Below are 15,637 nucleotides of genomic sequence, written 5' to 3'. Positions count from 1 at the left end.
AACAGATGTGCAACTGGCCAAGTTCTGCAGACACAGGGCCCCACACGGCCCCTGCATCGGTCAGCTCTCAGGCGTAAGAAGCAGAGACTGACCCAGGCTGATGACAACTGGAAAGGAATCAGCAGTGGGAGGGAGGGGGGAGGGTCCCAGGCCAACCACAGTCCCCCCAGAAAGGACAGAGGGCAAGGCTTGGAAGACAAACCAGAGCAAAGAGCAAGCAAAGGGACAGCCAGACCTCAGCCACAGTCACCCCCTGGAAGAGGGCAGCCAGGTTGGCCAGAGCACGTCTGCTTCTGCTGCTGAATGCACTGGCCCCTGCTGCTGGCCCCGCCAGCCTAGGGGCTCTGGGCCTGGGACCCCCCCACTGGCCTCATGGCACTGCTGCCCCCAGGACCTGGAGGCTGCTGTGGGGGGCCTTCTCAGCTGGGTCGCTAGCTTAAGGTCAGGAGTGGAGGAATCTGACTGTCCCAGCCCAGATCGTATGCCTAATCTCTGGCTACGAGAGGAGCCAGGAAAGCAAGCATCTGGACTTTAAGCCTCTCTCATGTCCTCAGCAGGGGCTTTCCTGAACAAGAGGTAGAAGAAAGTCCCCACAAATGTCCCCTAAACTGTGGAGTTTGTGCAAACACCCAGGTGAGGGGAAGGGGTGTGCTGCATTCTCCAGTTAGGCAGGAGAACCCTCCAGGGGCTGGGTTGGCTCAGGGCTCCAGGAGACCCGTTCATATTTAGGGCTGGACAGTCTGCCTCCCGGCCAGCTTTTGATGAAGTGACCGCCTAGACAGGGTGACATCCACACCCCTTATCCTGATTTCTGGAGCCTTCCCAGTTGCAAGTGCCGTCTCTTGTAGTCGTCACCCTCCAAGCCACCTCCCCAACACCCACGCTCAGCAACGCCCCCTACATTTCCTTCCCTACTCCAAGGCTTGCCCTGGCAGTGAGAGGGGTCAGTGGTGCCCAGAGCCGCAGCAAGGGTGAGCACACACCATCATGGTGGGGCAGAAAGAGGGCGTGACAGGGGTCCCCAGAGGTCTCCCGGTGCCAGGGATGCTGCGGGAGGTCCCCTATATGCACATGCACACGCCCATGTACACACAGGTCCTGCCCAGGCTGTGTCAGAGAAGCATCCTCTCCATTATTAATGATCTTATTCAGGAGAGAAATGGCCTCAATGAATAAAGTCTTTATTTCAGTCCGGGAGCGGGGAGGGGGCAGATTGGCAGCTGGTGTTTGGTTACTTCATGGATTCTTTGCTGTAGGCTCTGCAGCTGGGGTCAGCGGAGAACGTCAGAAGGAAACACTGCAGTGAGAGCATCAGAGCCTCTGTTGGGATCAGGAGCTACCTGCTGGGACCCCCTCTGTCTCAGGACAGTGCTGGTGCTGGCTCCTCATGGAGCCCCCCGCTAGTCATGGGGATTCTGTCCTGCAGCCCAGGCCTAACTAATGTGGGAGACATGCAGCCTGGGGCCCAGGGTTCTGTCCTCCAGGGAAGGCTGGGAGGGCCACCGGCGGGGCTGAGACCTCCCTTTGTGCATTTCATTCTGGGCCTCAGGGTCACGAAAATCCCACGAGGTTGGCAACGCCACTGCTGTCTTAAAGATGAAGAAACTGGGGCGCCTGGGTGGCTCAGTCTGTCCAGCGCCTGACTTTGGTTCGGGTCATGATCTCGTGGTTCGTGAGTTCGAGCCCCGCGTCGGGCTCTGTGCTGTCAGCACGGTGCCCGCTTGGATCCTCTGTCTCCCTCGCTCTCTGCCTCCCCTGCTTGCATGCTCTCTCTCCTCTCTCTCTCTTTTCTCAAAAAATAAACATTTTTTAAAAACAAAAATAAAGATGAAGAAACTAAGTCCAGCAGAAGTTTGGGGGCATGCCAGGGCCACACTGTCCTTGGGGTATCTTGGTATTGGTCACAGGCTGTACTGCTCAGGCTTCCTGGGGTCGGGCCCTGGAGAGGCCTTGGAAGTTGGGGAGGGATTCCCAAGCCGCCTCACCATGTCAGACTAAGTCTGTGAATGTCCCGATGCCCTCCTGGACTGAGGAGCCCCAGTGTGTGTGTTCTCCCTGGTGCAGAGAGTTGGGGACAAGAGTGGCAGGAGCCCTGTCCCCTGAGCCTGTGTCCTGAGCCCTGCTTAGGAGGGAGGAGCCCTATGATGGCCTTCCCCTGTGAAGTGGCTGAGGGGTCCTCGCAAGGAGGAGAGGAGGGGCCCACAGTGACTGAGACAGGGTATGGCCACAGGCCGTGGACTGAGCCCATCAGACCTTGGGGGAGGGCAGGAGGAGGGACAAATGACCCAAGTGACCGCAGGCCATCCCCATGAATCTTTGACACCTGTCTGGAAGAGGGTCTGACTGGGCTGTCAAGAAAGTTAATGGCCACTCTGGGATCTGGAAGCTCTCAGGCACAGAAGAGAGGGAGCCCTGAGAGGGGACATATTACCACCCTTACCCCCAAGCTGCCTCTGTGCTAAGAGGTGACAGAATTGAGGAGAGCTGAGTCAGTGAGGAAACTCCAACACAAATTCAATCCCCTCCCACCCCTGCTAAGGAACCACCCCCCTCCCCCGAGGCTTCCGGCTTCCGCTGCATTTCACACAAAACCCCAGTGCCTTGGGCCTGCCTCCAAAGCCTTACTCAGGCCCGAACCCTGCCTGCCCCTGGACTTCCTGTCTCATCTGCCCACCGCCAGCCTCACCGTGCTCTGTGCTCTTTACACATACGGGGCTAGTTCGCACACCACTTTCGCACCGCTGGCCCCTCCACCTGCACCTTCTATCCAGGATCTCCCCATATTATGTCTCACAACCACACGTGATTCTTCAGTGACGTCAGTAAAGCTTCAATTGAAAAATATTGCCATATATACAAAAGAGAATACGTGTGTGTGTGTGTGTGTGTGTGTGTATACGAAAAGCTCAAGAAATATTCACAAATGACTGGGGTGAAAGTCCCCTCGTGCTCTTCAAAATTCACATGAGAATTTCTCTCTTCCCACTCTTGCTTGATCCTGGCATCATTTCCATAGGGGACAGAGCCATCCCTCCATCCTCCATGGGCCCCCAGGGGTGGCCAGGATTGGGTGACAGGGACCAATGAAGCCAGAAGACCTGTGCCCCGAGGTCACACAGAGTCCCCAGCGGCACATCTAGCACATGTGGGTGTTCTGGGCCACATCCCAGAAATGGCCCTAGGCTGGCCCTAAGCTGACCCTGGGGACCCCAACCTAATTTGAAGTCCACAGGGTCCCTCAAGGGCAGAGACCACAGGTGGGCAGGGTCATTCCCTGACAACTCCGCGCTGAGACTCACAGCTCCTGTCCAGCCAGATGGGTCAGGAGCAGGTCTTAGCTCACTTCCAAGTCCAAGTCTGTGAAGAGCAAGGGAGGGACAGAGAGGACATCAAGCTGGCCATGTACTTGCTACGGGCCAGGCACTGGGTTTGTGTAGAGACTCGTATTTGATGCTCACATCAACCTATTGAGGTTCCTTAGACCCTCCTCCAAATCACCCCGCTGAAGGCCAAGTCCCGTAATAGGCTCTTTCTCACACCCTCTTACCAAGCTTGCCTGGCTCCCTGCGGTGTGTGTGTGTGTTCTCTCGCTCAAGGTCAATGAGGAGTCAACCTAACTGTTCAACTTGTCCTGGTGGCTCTGGCTGGAGGTCCCGGGTTCCAGGGGGTGGGGCTGTGCCATTGGGCACCCGGGAGAGGCTTCCCTCTGGTTTGGGAGATGACTTAGACTCTGGGAACCCAGACCGCCCCTCTACCTTTACCTCCTTTTTTATAGAGATGAGGTGTGGCTCCGGCTCAGAGTCTCAGCAAGCCGTGGGGATGGGTGGGGGTGGGGAGTGGAATTCGGTGCTGTTGTTTCATGGCAATGTTATGGTTACCTTCTACTTCATCAACAGCTGCCCTCTTTCCACTTACAATAACTATTTCAACATCCCCCTCAAGGGGAGCCTGGGTGGCTCCGTGGGTTGAGCATCTGATTTCCGCTCAGGTCATGATCTCGCGGTTCATGAGTTTGAGCCCTGCATCGGGCTCTGCTCTGACAGCACACAGCCTGGTTAGGATTCTCTCTCTCCCTCTCTCTCTCTGCCTCTTCCCTGCTGGCTTGTGCACGCACACACTCTCTCTCTTTCTCAAAAAATAAACATTTTAAAAATAATCATTTTATATTAACTATATATTGAAATGATAATATTTACACTGGGTTCAATAACATACATTAAAAATAATTGCACTTTTTACAGAAAACTTTCTTTAATGTGCCGACCTGAACATTTTTTTTTTTTTAACATTTATTTATTTTTGAGACAGAGAGAGACAGAGCATGAACAGGGGAGGGTCAGAGAGAGGGAGACACAGAATCTGAAACAGGCTCCAGGCTCCGAGCTGTCAGCACAGAGCCCGACGCGGGGCTAGAACTCACAGCCCTCACGGACCGCGAGATCATGACCTGAGCTGAAGTTGGCCGCCCAACCGACTGAGCCACCCAGGCGCCCCCCGACCTGAACATTTAACACGAACCTGTGGCTCACACTACGTTCCCATTGGCTAGCACTGTTCTAGATGGTTCTCAGACCTGCCGGTTGGAAGCTTTGGGACAGCCTCCTCCTGCCAGGGCACACCCTGATCCTAACTCCTCTCTCCTTCTCAAGTCCCAGCTAGGGTCAGTCAGATTTGTTCCAGAGAGGTGGCCCAGTGGAGTATGGAGAAAGGCTGGGGGACAATGAAGGAGGAGGCCAACTTGGGGGGCTGTCCGAGTCCGGGGGAGGAAGAGGGGGTGTTGAGCCAGGCCCAGACAGTGGAATGGGTTGGGGGGGGGGAATATTAGTGGGTATTTAGGATCTGCTGTAGATGTGGATAGTGGGGGGGGGGGGGAGGCAAGGTGACTCCTAACTATGACACCTATCACCATGGAGACGAAGAAACAGACTGACCCCCTCATGCCTTCCAGCTGCCCCAGAGTGACATCTGGACTCTCCACTAGGAACACCATCACCTGAGAGTTTTCACCACACCACAGAGAGGGGCCAGATCGTTTTAAATAAACTACAAGAACCTGGGCCAGCACATCTCACCTGTGACTCCCCACTCCCTGTGGTCAGCTGCCCTGCTCACTGCCCCGGGCACAGGGGGCAGAGCTTCATCCTGTGGGGGCCCAGCCCATCTGGTCAAGCCACTAGGGGTGCACCCAGGTGAGACCTTGAAGCAACTACTTCTGTCTCTGTGGTTCTCATCAGCTGGGCTCCAGAGAACCCCCGAAGTGAAGCCCAGAGGCGGCTTGGCAGAGGTTGCCTGTGCGCATGGGGAAGCATGTTGGGGAGGGGGGGTTGCATGGCTGGAGGCAAACCCCAGTTAAAACATCCAGGCTCCCTCCCTCCCAGGTCATGTCATACAAGCAAATGCACGGGCGAAAGGCAGACCCCCAAATATTTACAGACATTTGTGGATGAGAAATAGCATGAATGGTCGCATAAGGAGCACTGGGACCCACCGGATGCTGGCTTAGAAGGCACGCTCAGCCAGGGAGGGGGATGTCAGGGAGGTTAATGTTATTTCAGCCCACCAAGTACAGTGGGAAGAGGTCTGCAGTCAGCCAGACAGGAACTTGAATCCCAGGTCCTCACCTCCTGGCTGGGCAGCCCTGGACAAAGTACTTGACCGTGCTGAGCCTCAGTTTCCTCATCGGTAAAATAGGGATAATAATATGCCTTTATAGGACCGTGGGGAAGGTTAAATGAGGGAACACACACAAAACCCCGGCAGGAGCACGGTTATCGATAGTCTTCATCCTTCTGATGCCGAGTAAGGTCTGCTGCCCAGGGCAAGGGTCAGGGCCAAGCGATGGCCCAGAGAGATCCAACTCGCTCTGCTCAGCTGCTGCGCGTCAGAATCACCTGGCAGCCTCTCCCACATCTGGCGGCCTGGGGGCCACATTATTTGCTTCAGTGGGGCCTGGGCTGCTCTATTTTTTTTTTCTTTAAGTTTATCTATTTATTTCGAGAGAGACGGAGACAGCGCCAGTGGGGGAGGGGCAGAGAGAGAGGGAGCAAGAGAAGATCCCAAGCAGACTCAGTGATATCAGTGCAGAGCCGGATGCGGGGCTCGAACCCGCGAAGGAACGGGGAGATCATGACCTCAGCTGAAACCAAGAATCTGACGCTTAAGCTTAACCAACTGAGCCATCCAGGCACCCCTGGGCTGCTCTATTTTTATAAAGCTCCTCAGTAGATTTGACAGTGCAGCCAAGATTTAGAGGGCTCATCGCACCAAATGGGAAGTTCTAGACCTTGTCTGTGGGAGGAAGGGCTCTCAGGTTCTCAATCTTCCTCCCCTCCTCCCTCCTAGGAAGGCTGCCTCAGGGCCAAAGTCTGGGTCAGCTGGGGGGATACGGAGAGCTGCTCAGATGTGGGGCTGATTGCCCCCCGCCCCCAACCCTGTCCTGGGGACAGCAGCGCAGGCGGCTCACTGAGCAACCACTCCTCATTGCTTGCTCTATTTCCATCACTTGAAACAGATGGCAGGAAATGGCGGTGGGCGTCGTGTCGTGCAGGCCCCAGGGATTTGGGGTGGGGAGGCTTTGGGGAGCCTCGATTCTCCACCCACCCCTGGGTACCTACAGATGCAGGCCAGGCAGCCAGCCTTGTGAGGGGGGAGCTGAGACTGTCCTGAGTCCCTGCCAACACTTGCACATGCACGCACGCATTGGAGCAGGGGAGGGGAGGGCTGGGTCGTCCCTGCCCTTCCTCTGATGGCTGCCACCTGGGCTAGGACACAAGCTCCCCACCTGACCCTTGCTGTGTAGGCAATGAGGGTGTCCCATTAACCCAGGGGTGGACTTGACCTGATCACTGACAGCATTCTCCTGCTGGAGTGCCCTTCCCAGGCTCTGCTTGGGATTCAGAAAATAGTAACATTGACACTCCAACCATTTATGGAGCTCTTGCTACATGCCCGGGCTGTGCTAAACAGGCTGGTGTAGGATCTCATTTATCTAGGAGGTGGATGATATTTCCCGCAAGAAAATGAGGAGACCATGGCACAGAGCAGCTAACTAACTTGTCCAAGGACGCACAGCTAATGCATGAAGGGGCTGGGTATGAGCCCAGATCTTCCTGATGCAGAGCCAGGTTAACAGCCGATAAGGTGCAGCCATGTGATGCCCCAGGCCACCATCGTCTCCTGGCCAGGCCCCTTTGAATACCAAATAGTGGAGACGGGGCTCCGTTCTGTAACAAGCCAGTGGGCATATGTGTGTACATATGGGATGGGACATGAGATCTGCCTCCTGGCGCTTTTGCTAGTGTCCCCCCCCCACCCCCCGCCACCTTTACCCCCAGCCTCCACTGGGCAGCACAAGGTGCCAACCTCAGGGGAGGGCCCAGCACAGGCTATGAGTGTATCTAGGACCAAATGGGGAGACTGAACCTCAGAGAGGGGACGGACCCTGCCCAAGCTCACAGGGTCAACTGGGTGGAGCTGGAGATAGAATCTGGCTCTCTGGAGTCACTGCTCAGAGCGCCCATCTTGAGAGAGGATCTTAAAACAGAGTCAGGGTGGGCTGGCCACAGGGGCATGGCACCAGCAGCAGGTGGACTCGGGTTTACCCCTTGCTTGCCCTGGCGGTGTGTGCCAGGGGGCGGGGGCAGAGCTGGCGATGAGGCCAGTGAAGACCCGTGTGGGCTTTGCCTGGCTGAGCACGGCACAGGCCCATGCCTTTGGGGTCGGCGGGGGGGAGGGGGGGTGCTAGACAGAGACCTGAGGCAGGAGACCAGAGAGGAGAGGCTGGGCCAACTGGGAGGTGGGACAGGCCCCCTCTCGGCTGTCCCGCCAAAGCTCAGCTTAGTTCCTCCTCTCCAACTCTGGCACCTGCCAGCCCCCTTGGTTCTCTCCCTGTCATGTGGCTGCTTTGTGGCACTCTAGGACGGGGGCTGATCGCAGCTGACAGATGCACCTGTTCAAGGGAAACATCGGCTGGGGATGGGGAGCTGGGTGGGGGCACAGTACACAGCGACTTACCCCCCACTATGCCCTCCTTCCTGTCCTGTTTCCTTCCTGCCCTTTGTCTGGAGGACCAGCTAAGAGGACTTGCCAAGTTCTCTCTCCTCTTCTTTCTTTGCCTTGGAAACTAAGGTTGCCCTTCTCCCTCACAGAGGCCACATTCAGGGCTCCACAGCTGCTCCTGGGCGTCACCAGAGATGCCTTGGAGTGGGATAGGGAGAGCAGATGGGCCCCAAGCCAGCCTGAATCAGCTGAGCACCTCCCACTCCTGTGGAAGATTTTGATAAGAAAAGGGATCCTGATTTCGAAAGATTGGGATCCTTTCCTTTGCAGTTCTGGATCTGCAGCCCAGAAAGGGACCTAGGGCTGGCTCAAGGTCACATGGCTAAACCAGGGGACATGGCCAGGGGTGGGGTCTGGCTTGTGTGCTCACTGAAGTTTTCAGAAGGAACAATGGGCCACAAACCCATGGAGCCAGCCCCCAGCTGGGATGGGGCACTCCTCCAGCTTCCTGCTTACAAGAATGCCACTCTCCCTTTGTAGTCTTTTCCCAGGACGTCCCCAGCCCTCCCACCAAGCCCTAGGGAACTGGGCTTTGGAGGAAGAGGGGGCAGGGTTCGAATTCCAGCTATAACACATTTCAGCTTGCAATCTAGGGCAGGCCTCAGTTTCCTCATCTATAAAGTGGGTACAATACCAAGAGCTACCTTGTGGGCTGCACGGGGGTCCAGGGAGATAATGCAGGTGCAGGCCCTATTGGAGAGGCCAGGCAGGGAGAAGCCGCCACCTCGGCGATCCTGCCCCTCAACCCTGCCCTTCTCTCAGACCCCACCTGGGCAACAGTCAGAGGCATTTCGCACCCTATCTCAATTCGGGGCTTTGATCTCTATCTTTGAAAGTGGGTGAGCAAATTCGGGCCCACCTCCCGTAAGTGGCCTGCAAGAAGGTTGGAAGCCGGGCAGATAGCTGTTCCTATTGCATAGGCCGGGCCACGAAGACATCACTCCCTGAAAACCTAGGACGGCAGCTCGTGCCTGCCACGGGAGACCCTGTGGTTCTGTTTGTTCCTTTCCCCGAAGAGCTCACGGGGTTCACGCTGCACAGGCTGCTCCCCTCTCTGAGCCTCAGTGTCTGCAGAAGGGGAAGGGGCAGTGCCTGCCCCCCTGGGGCGTCATAAGGATCCACAAAGGACTGGGTAGTGCATGGAGAGGCTAAGGGACCCATGGGGTGTTACTGGGGGCAGCCACTGACCATGACTGACAGGCAGCTGAGGGCAAAGGAGTCGGGCACAGCACACCAGCCTGTGCTCTGAACTGCGGTCCCGGCTAGAGAGGATGATTATTTTGCCCAGTCCCCCTGCTGACCTTGGTGAGGGACTCAGTGGTGGCTTCCCTTAGGACCTCTGTCCCTGCCTGGCACCCGCTCCAGTCTCTGGCCAGGCCAGCCACAGGAAGGCCACCGGCAGGCATAAGGCACAGTGAGATCCGCAGGGGCCTGGGAGCCTGCCGGACTCTGCTCACCAGGCAGGGGAAGGGAGTGAGTGACCGCCGGCAGGTAGGGCCAGCAGAGGAAAGGAAGGACTGTCTCCGTTTGGTGGATGGGGCAGGCTCGTGTGCACCTGTGTGCGGCCTGAGTCTAGAAACCCCTCCCTCTGTGTGCGGGCTGGTCGTGCGTGCAGCACAAGCCAGCTGTGGGCGCAGTCCCAGGGCACGCTTGTGTGGTGCGTACTATGCCTGCACAGGACCTGTGCTGGCTGTGGTGTGTGTGTGTAGTGAGTGCAGAGCCCGTATGCCGGTGACAAGGCACTAAGTTTCTCCGCTTTTGCCCTGGAGGCTGCCGGGGGGATCCGCGATGACAGGAGAGAAAGCCCTGTCGCCATGCTTGAAGGGTTTCATGTCATCACTGCTGCTGGTCCTCCTGTCGCCCCTGGGAGCTGGATCAGAGAGGCCAGGGGTGGCCCAGGCTCTGGGGAAGTGTGGCCTGGAACTCTGGGCTGCTTGTCCTCATGGGTGAAAGAGAGGCAGGAATCCACCTCTCGGGGGCGGGGCGGGGAGGGGGAGGTGAAGGTCGGGGGAGAGTGCAAGATGTCAACCCAATGTCTATCCTTCCTTGCTCACAAGACCCTGATTTTATTTGAGTCATTTTGCCCGTCCTTCTCTCTACTTCCTGCTGCCTACATGTGCTGGCTGGAGCTCCAGCAGCCATGTTGGACCTTAAGGTAACCTCAAGAATGGAAGCCAGTGAGACAGATGGAGCCTGAGTCCCTGCTGGCCGTGGGGTCTCCGCGCCAGCCCTCTGTTGCCTCCCTCTGGACTTGAGCCTGAGAGAGAAACGTGACCAACCCTGTTCAAACCTCTGTTAGTCGGGGTGCTCTGCTATGAGCGGCCAGATCCAAGCCTGACGCCTCTTCCTTCTTCCCAAGCAAGACTGTCCCAAACACGTGAGGAGCTTGTAAGGCATCAGGACAGATTTTTCTGAGTGTGGGATTCTGGGATTCAGCTTGTTTTCCTTTCCCTCCTTCTTCTTCACTTAGTCTTCAGCCTCCCAATACTCCGCCACTAGCTCTTGAGCTCTATCCCAGGCATATTCCTCGCCTGCTCTCTTCCAACCTCCCAGCAGCCCCGCAGAGTGGGAACTATTAGCCTGTGTCCCTGTTAGGGGGCTCCTAAGCCCTGCGGGAAGTGGCGTTCATGAATTATTTGAACAATTAAAAGATGTATTCGTGGCCCTGCCTTCAAACCTAGGCCACCCCCTCCCAGCACTCAGCCTTCCCCCACCGGTGGCGAAGGGCTGTGGGCCCAGGCTCAGCGGCCCTGGCACTTGCCCCAGGGACCCAACTGAGCAGGACCAGCCACCTGCCTGACCCCAAGCTCCTCCTCTGTCCAACTTCTATGCCACAATCACCTAAAGCCTCTCCAGTCCACAGGGGGCCCCAGAAGTCTAGCCTCCCAGACAGGACAGCCCAACATTTACTTTTCCAAAAGTGACCCTACAGGGGACAACAGGGCTCGAGGTCAAAGGAGGAAGCACAGCAGGGCTCCCCGGTCCGGGGCCACCCTCGGAAGCCCTCGCTCCCCACCCCTGAGCGAGCCCCCAGCCCCTCCGGCGCCTACCTTCGCCCGCTGCATCCTGGGCGCTGAAGGAAACTGTTGCCGGCCTCCCCTCTTCGCAGCTGAGAACAGGACTGCCGGGCCGGCTGGCAGCTGCCTCATGTTTGCTTGGACCCAGACGTAATTGCTACGGGCGGCTCCTCGCCCGCCCCCTGCCCACCCCTCCCTCCCCGCCTGCTTCTCCCCGCTCCACCCCTTCTGCTCTGCCTCCTGCCTCTCTCAATCCCTCTCCCTCCCTCCCTCTCACTCTCTTTCCCGCCCTCCCCCTCTCTCCCTCTCTCCCTCCCCACCCCTCTCTGATAATTCTCAGTCCCCCTCCCGGGCTCTCTGTCCCACTCTGGGTATAAATGGTTCCTAATCCTTCCCTCTGAGCCTGCTGAAGCCCCTTTTGCCTGGCTCTTGGCTCTCCCCTCTGCTCCTGTTGCGGGGCTGGCGTCTCTCTCTCTCTCTCTCTCTGCCTCCCCCGCTGTCTATCTCTTTCTCTAACGCACACACCCTCTGCTCCCCTACCTTGGTCACAGGAGGGTGGAGTGGTGGGTGCAGAGAGCCTCCGCTGGGAGCCGAGTGGGGGGGAGGGAGGAGAGCTCCAGCGCCAACGGGGTGTTGGGCAGGGAGCCTGGAGAGCCTCCCCTGAGGCATTTCCAGAACAGGCCAGCCCCTCCCCTCCCTGCTTCCCCCACACAGAGACAACCTCGGGTCATCTTAGGGGATATGGGCTGCGAAGAGGGATCTGGCTCCACCGAGACTTGAGGTCTTCCTGGTGCCCCTCCAGCTGCCCTGCAGACATCCTCCGGCCACCCCTGGTGCTGGGGCATCCTTTCTAGGGACATCATTCTGGGTCACTGGGTTGGAAGTGGCCGCCCTGATGGGGGCTCATCTCTGGAACGGGTGACAGCCACCATGACCACATTATGTGGGTCACACACAGGGGTCCCTCTACCTTCAACTGCCTCCCTTTTACCCCACATGGGGCCTTGCAGTGGGGAGCCCTCCTGAGCTCCTTATATTGCCAAGACAGCCTGTCTCTCCAGGGCCTGTCCTCTGTCCCCAGCTGGGTCCGAGGTTGGGACCACATCAGGGAGGCTGGGGGACCTTGCCAGATCTACTGGGAGATGGAGGAAGTGGAGGAAGGGGGTGAGGGTCCCTGAGTTGGGGAGGGGATCCTTCCTGCCCTTCAGGAGGGCAGAGTCCTGGCCACTTGCTCAGTCCCGGGAAACCACCCAGGAGCCAGGTGCCCAAAACCTCCGCCAAGTTTCCCTTTTCTGCACCCCGAGGAGTCAGCCTGTGCCAGTGGTTCCCATGGAAACAGAGCCTGAGACACCCCCCTCCTTTGCAGCATGCATGGGAGCACTTGCCCTCCCTTCTCTTTTTTTCTTTTCCTTTTTTTTTTTTTTTTTTTTTTTTTTTTTTAGCCAGCCAATTAGCTCCAACTTTCAGATCCTCTGGGGAGGAAAATAGTCTGGAGCTGTTGACCCACTGAGGCAAGAAAGACTGCTTCCGGCACAGGAGACAGCCCAGGGGTCCTGTCCTGCCGGACAGGCTGGACCTCAGGCCAGGAGCCCCAGGAAGAGGGTGAGAGGCTGTCAGGGGCCAGGCTCTCTGGGGCCAAGTCCTTGCGCGCTCCACCTGTATTCTGAGAAAGCGCCCACAAGCAGGGACTCACTGAACATTCTGTCTTCACAGTGGCCTTGGGAGGAAGGCCATTATCTCACTTTGCAGATGATGAAAGAGAGACCCCAAAAAGTTACAGGATTTGCCCAGGGTCACAGGCTAGAAAGTGACAGAGCCGGTACACGGAGCCTGTTCCTTTCATCCCAATGTGACCAGGTGGATCCCGCCCCGCCTTGTATGTTCCACACATTAGCTAGGAAACACCTACCACGTGGTCCAGGGTAGGCCTGGCCTTACCCGTGGCATCGTGTGAGGAGGCTGGACCAAAGAAGCCCCCTGGCCAGACCAGCACAGCCCTCCGCAGAATCACCCACCTGCTACCTGGGACGCCCACTGAACTTTCACACTCAGGATGCTTTCTTCCAAGGTAAGGAGCTTTGAGCGGCAACAAAACAGGACAGCTGCCCTCCCCTGCCAGGCCCCCATGCCCACGGGCCTTGGGGACCTCCCACTGCAGCTGCCTGCTGGCAAGGACGCGTCCCTCACACAACACTCATTTAGACCTTGTGTGCCCCTTCCTCCCCTCTCTCATGCCCCCATGCCCTGAGGGCTATTCCGGAGCCCCAGGCCCTTCCGGCTGGGTCCCTCCACTGGACCCTTGGGGAATGCAGGAATGAGACGGGGCAGGAGGCAATGGAGCTGGAGGACGTCCAGGAGCAGGGCTCCTCGCTGGGCCTCAGCAGGGCCGAGGTGCGGGCTGGCGGGCATCGGGCACCGGCAAATTTTCCCCAGGAGGGAGTCTGGGAGTTTCCAAAGATTCTTTGGCAGTGTATCAGACCCAAAAAAGGTGAAGAAAGGTTGCAAGACAGCCTCGCCTTGTGGGCTACAGACACTTCAGCCTGACGGATTTCAGCTGTGGTTTTCCTCACATTGGCCCGGAGGAGGGGGAGCCCAAGGATGGGGGAATTTGGAAGGGGGAAAGGAAGGGATCGTTGTAAGCCCTGGGGAAGGCTGCTTCGTTGGGTTACGTTTGAGAGGAGGCAGTGGTGAGCACCTTCAGGTGGCCAGTCCCACCTTGGTAAGGGACTCACCCCACCTCCGCCCGGGAGTCTTGGGGTCTTTCGGACCTTCCTCAGTTGTTGCTCACAATTCTCTCCACTCCAGTCCCAAGTTCAAAGCCCTCGTCCCTGGGCGCTCCCAACCTGACTCCATGGAACCCCCAGTCTATATCTTTTTCCCTTGGCCCTTTTTTTGGGGGCCCCTGGTTCTGCCGGCCCCTGGTCAAGGGGGTGGTGCAGGGGGAGAGAGAGAGAGAGAGAGAGAGAGAGAGAGAGAGAGAGAGAGAGAAAGAGAGATTGAGATCCTCAGTACAGTTTCAGGGTTTGAGCCCTCACCCCACCAAGAGCCTCTGTCTGTGAGCAAGGCCCCCCTGGGTGGAGATGAGTCTCGGCACACCTGTGGAATCCCCACCTCACAGGCGTTCAAGAAACGTCGGCTGCCCCCCTGGTCGCCACAGCACTCAGGGTGTCACCATGACGCTGAGCCAGCACAGCTGTGGAATTGCAAAGCTACCGTCACCTTATTTGTGTCTTCCACGGGTCCTTGAAATCTCTTCTGCTGCCCACCCTCCGGCGGCGGGATGGAAACCCGGGGGGCCCAGGAAGCTGCTTGGTGGGGAGATGTCCCGGTTCTGTATCACTTCACCTGGCGGTAGGGTGGCGCCCGTGGTCGGCAGGTGGCGGGGGCTGTGACTGGGCAGGAGCAGGAGCCGGCCTGGAACTGCGCTCTGGTTTGGGAGGTTTAAAGCTGTACCTGTCCTCCTGCAGGCAACTCCACGGGGCCCCAGAGCCGGGCCACCCCCCTGACTGGGCTCTCATGTGGGCCCCAGGGGGCTCTCGTCCCTGGTGGGTTCACTCCTCAGGCAGCCTCCTGGGACCTGGCCTGAGAGCCCACACTGACCCCCTCGCACGGTCCGTCACCCGGGCCAGCAGGCCTCTCCTTGGCTCTGCGGGCAAAGCAGCCAGCCTGTCTTCTGCTCTCTAGAGTGTGCAGGTGGAGGTAAGACATCAGTCCACTGGATTTCCCAAATTGCAGGGGACACCGTGAAGCTCTCTCTGAAGCTTGAGGCGAAGGGTGGGCATCCCACACCCTCCTCGGACTTAGTTCACCTCAACATCTCCCTGGTCTAACCTCAGCAATGGACTCTTGGGTGTCCTCAGTGTGGCGAGGGTTCGGGTCACCGAAATTCTGCATCACTCGTGGGCGGAGGTCAGGGCTGGGGTGGGGTCATCTCTGCGCACGCCCCACTTTCCTCTCGGGTACAGCAGTGTTTGGTCAGCATTTGCAAGCTGGGGGAGTGTGAATGCTCACTGCTCCAGGAGCGGCACAGTCAGGAAGTGCAAGGAAGGATGGGGGACCAGGAGGAAGAGGCTTCAATCCGGTAGCACATGGTATGTGGACCAGGCTGGCCACCAACCTCCCAGTTCAGGCCGTGGAGTTTAGGCCTGGGCAGACTGAGCACTAGGAGAGAAAAGCAGGTCCTGACTCTGGGAGGGTGGAGAAGAGGGACACTGGCCACGGTCCCCCGGAGCCGGGCCCCAGGTTGACCCCAGAGAATTCAGATACTGCCTGAAATGCCACCATCAGTTGATGCCTTGGGTTAAGCTGTGCCCCCTCTACTCAGCTCATCCCCAGTCTCCCTGCCTTAGTTTTCTCACCCATAAATAGGTCAGTAACTGCCTGCATCTGAGTCGATTCATGTGAAGTGCTTAGCACACTTCCTAGTTCATACTCAGAAACTCAGTACATGTTAACTCTCTTTGTCCCCTCAGGTAGCCTGGGCTGGCCCCTAGCCATGTGGCCCGTCCTTTGCACACTGGAGCCAGCTGAAACTGTCCTGGCCAGCCACCTGGGACCTCAGA

General features: G+C 57.8%; 1 protein-coding gene across 1 annotated transcript in view; it reads right to left on the bottom strand.

Moving 5' to 3' along the window:
• KCNIP3 (potassium voltage-gated channel interacting protein 3) overlaps positions 1-11,207 on the bottom strand; it is an 86,472-nt gene extending 75,265 nt beyond the window's left edge. Inside the window, exon 1 of the mRNA XM_015537627.2 lies at positions 11,109-11,207. Within this exon, the coding sequence (XP_015393113.2) occupies positions 11,109-11,207 (99 nt within the window). The remainder of the gene's footprint in view (positions 1-11,108) is intronic.
• Between the last annotated feature and the right edge of the window lie 4,430 nt (positions 11,208-15,637).

Source organism: Panthera tigris, chromosome A3, assembly GCF_018350195.1.
Source record: "Panthera tigris isolate Pti1 chromosome A3, P.tigris_Pti1_mat1.1, whole genome shotgun sequence".
Taxonomy (NCBI): Eukaryota; Metazoa; Chordata; class Mammalia; order Carnivora; family Felidae; genus Panthera; species Panthera tigris.
Note: the sequence above shows the minus strand (reverse complement) of the source record. Positions and strands in the feature narration are given on the sequence as shown.